The sequence below is a fragment of the Hemibagrus wyckioides genome, linkage group LG12 (genome assembly GCF_019097595.1).
Source record: "Hemibagrus wyckioides isolate EC202008001 linkage group LG12, SWU_Hwy_1.0, whole genome shotgun sequence".
NCBI classification, from domain to species: domain Eukaryota; kingdom Metazoa; phylum Chordata; class Actinopteri; order Siluriformes; family Bagridae; genus Hemibagrus; species Hemibagrus wyckioides.
Genome location: NC_080721.1, coordinates 1,300,313 through 1,304,030, shown reverse-complemented (window position 1 = coordinate 1,304,030; position 3,718 = coordinate 1,300,313). Strand labels below are relative to the sequence as shown.

Below are 3,718 nucleotides of genomic sequence, written 5' to 3'. Positions count from 1 at the left end.
TTTGGCCATTTTTCTTTCACCTGTGATTCTGGATCCATGGGACATCCTGTCAGTTAAAAATATAATATTACCCATTTGTGTAAGCCAGTTAGACTTACACAGGATGGCTTACACAGTTAAGCTAACTGACAGGATGTCTCATGAATAGTGATTGCATTAGTGATTGTATACAGGTATATAGTATTTGTCCAATAAAACATAAACGTAACATTTTTCCTTGCTGTTAAAACAATAACTAACATCAAATCAAGATTTTGAGAAAACATTTTCATTGCTTCATAAAGGAGGTCAGGAAAGCTTAGATCATTTTCTGGAAGTTTAGTCAACCACGTTTTGAGTTGATTCTGACCTCAGGAGGCTTCACTGGATTTGGCAATGACAATTCTTTTTTGTCATTTTGCTTCTGTACAACCCCAGAGTGGATTTGGAATAATCAAGATGTGACGGAAGTCTAGACTTTCTGCTTTAATTTAATTCTCAAATTAACTTCTGATGTATTAACTGTTTAGGAATTAGGAGGAGACATTTTACTCTCCAGGCTCAAAAGAAATTGGTTCAGTTTATGATGTGGACATTTTTCTCGTTATTGCATGACAAAATATGGAGTTTATAGCTGTGGAGATGATTCAGAAAGTGTTACATTTACATTTGGTAGATGTTTATTGAAACTCTATTGGTATGTGGGCCAAAGAGATGTCGATTTGAGTAAAGGAGGAAATCATTAGGCTAAAAAAAACAACAAAAAACGGAGTATCAGAGCAGAAACTTTATGGGGCAGCTCAACAAGCGCATCACGGTCAACTGACATTGTACAATCAAGAGACACCTTCATGAAGGTAAATAGAGAGTTTACCTCAAGATGCAAATTACTTTAAAATTGTAAGTACAGAATGAGCAGAATAGACTGAACTAGAAAACATCTATAAAAGTCTGCACAATACTGAAACAGGACTTTGGAAAGATGAAACCAAGAAGAACTTGTAGTAGTTAATGATGGGAAGAGAAGAGTCTGGAGAAGGAAAGGAAGGGCTCATGGTCCACCACGCTCCACATCATCTGGTAAACATGGTGGAGGCAGTGTTATGGTATAAGCAGGTAAGACTGCCAGTGGAACTGCATCAATTGTGGTTATTGGTGATGTGACTGTTTATAGAAGCATCAGGATGAAGTCTGAAATAAAAAATGGAAGTCTGTCCAAATACTTATGGCTGTATAGCTTACTACTTTTTCACTGCAATGGTAAATACAGCATCTCAGAGAGCAGTATAACAAAAATGTATAGAATCCTATGAAGAGCTGACCAAATCAACCAGTAAACAAACTGCATCTGATTACAACTACACAAGAAATTCTATTTTTACACAAGAAAGTTTTATTTTTAATGTAGATATGAAAATAAAAGATCATAAATAATAAGTACAACATTCACAGTACTATAAACAACATGCAAAGTGTTTTGTAATGATGCAATGAAAAAGAAGGTTAAATCACTGTTTAAATGCAAAGTACACTTTATGACTGCTTTCTCCTCGGATGGTGTTTTCTAAACACACTTTCCTCTCAGCAGAAACATGCGGTGAAAAAGAGAACAGTCTGAATTTTCTTCTTATGCAAAGACTTGAGGAACAGTAAGAACGTTTTGGAGAACTCTCATAAGCAGAACATATTCTTCTTATAATCAAAAGAAACCGACACCAAATTTGATCGGCACTCTTTCTTCCGTCTTCTGCAGTGTGTGTCCAGTCTTTCCCCAACTCCCGTCCTTCACTCGGGTTTGGCCGTGGGCAGGGGGCGGCGGAAGAGCAGGATGTGAGGTTCTGGCAGGAGGAACACAGGGCAAGAACACAGATTTTAGTAAGACTCCATATTCAAGGTTGGACTCAGATCCACATGCTAGCATCTTTCCAGAACAGACCTGAATGAACCACACCACACGACTAAGGATAGGACATGAATGAACAAAAAGTCTTGTCTCATGTCTGTTAAAAAAACAATCCTATTTCTTTGGATGTCCAGATGAAAATTTCTGATGTGATGCATCTTTGAGAAATTTATATCAATTAGAAGTGTCTCCTGAGCTTCACCAGCATGGAGCTTCACTGTAAGTCCACAATGCCACTGTGACCAGAGACTGCAGTTTTTTAAGTCACAAAATCTTACATGAACAGAACAGGGCCAGAAATTTAACTATCACTTTAATGCTGCATTCAACTAAAATTCTTAACTCGTTCTTTCTGACCACAAACTTCTGAAAAACCTAAGAATACTGTATATGTATACTGTATATGCACAGAAATATTAGCTTTATATCAGATAACACTCACATATATATATCACACATTCACTAAAACATCCATCACTCATCACGAACGACAAAACCTGAACCTGGAGCCGTCTTTGTTCCCATCAATCACTGATCACCATTGTTCTCCATGACCGGTCACTGATCACCATGGTTTTGTTCCACCCTCCCACTTATTGCTTCTTCATCATTTTTTAACTCTTTTCTCTGATATTTTTTTAAGTAATTAAAAGAAGTTCAATCAGTAAGCATTTCGATTATGTCTGTTTCCACTGCACCCGACAACCAATTAGATCAATCACTGACCACTGATCACTGTTGACCACTATGCGTCTCACCCTCGAGCTTTATGAGTAATAGAAGTGGGTTTATTCCGTCAGTAATCATTTCCTTTATGTCTTATTTCTGGTCTCCTCACAACCACAGCTTCCTTTCATCTGTGTTCATGATAGATAGTATAGTGTTTTGTAAATAACATGACCGACGATAATTCTCCATACACACTACACACACTTCTTCATATGTTTTGTTTGATATGCAGATTAGCATAAATGAATGCATTAATATGCTAATGAGGTCGTGACGTCATCTGGCGACTTCCCGAGCGAGTTTCAGCTACTTTTCTCTCAAAAGAGCTGGTTGGATTTCTTTTTAGTAGAAGACGACAACATCTCTCTCTCTCTCACACACACACACACACACACACACACACCTGGCTGATGGATCATGTAATGTACCCAGCCCTGGCTCTGTTGAACGCCCAGGTTGCGCCACTCGCTCTCCGACATCAGGTGTGTTTTAGGTACACGTTTAGCTATGTCCTTGGGTAGCATGACGTGCCTAAAAAACAACAAAACAAAAACAAAACAAATCACTCCAGAGCACTGACTCTTTCCAAATATGAACTAACTCGTGGTTTATAATAAATAACCAACCTGTACTCAAATTTCTCGTCGTCGTATTTGTCCGAGTAATAGATCTGTTTGTGTGACATGGCGTGGCAGATAGTTTACCTAAAACAACAGGAAATAAACACACTTTTAGTTTAATAAACCATATAATCAGTCGGTCATGTCACGATATCTTCACCATATTAATAATATCTAAGTTTATTTCCAGATAAAGATCAGGTTTATTCAGGATCAGTGACAGAAATGTGCTTCCATTCAGAGACACTGAGGAGTTTTTCCTCTTGATTTAAACCTATGATCTAAACCACCGTTCCTATACCAAACGTATGAAAACCAGTTTAAAATACATACCTTGTTTATTCCCAACAAATATACGCAACAGACTTTAGTATTTAGCTTCAAATTGTATAAAGTAAACTCCGATGTTTCTCTAACGTTCCTCTGAACTGCTGACAAAATTCCCTCTCAGAGCTCACTGCCCCGCCGCCCAGCGTTCAAATCAGCA

General features: G+C 37.8%; 1 protein-coding gene across 1 annotated transcript; it reads right to left on the bottom strand.

The window, feature by feature from the left end:
• Positions 1 to 753: 753 nt before the first annotated feature.
• Positions 754 to 3,718, bottom strand: cks1b (CDC28 protein kinase regulatory subunit 1B). Its single transcript, XM_058404415.1, has 4 exons — positions 3,565 to 3,718; positions 3,238 to 3,315; positions 3,015 to 3,142; positions 754 to 1,817 (listed from the first exon to the last, which is right to left on the bottom strand). Exons 2-4 carry the CDS (start codon positions 3,294 to 3,296, stop codon positions 1,765 to 1,767), a joined length of 240 nt encoding a protein of 79 aa, XP_058260398.1. The 5' UTR covers positions 3,297 to 3,315; positions 3,565 to 3,718; the 3' UTR covers positions 754 to 1,764.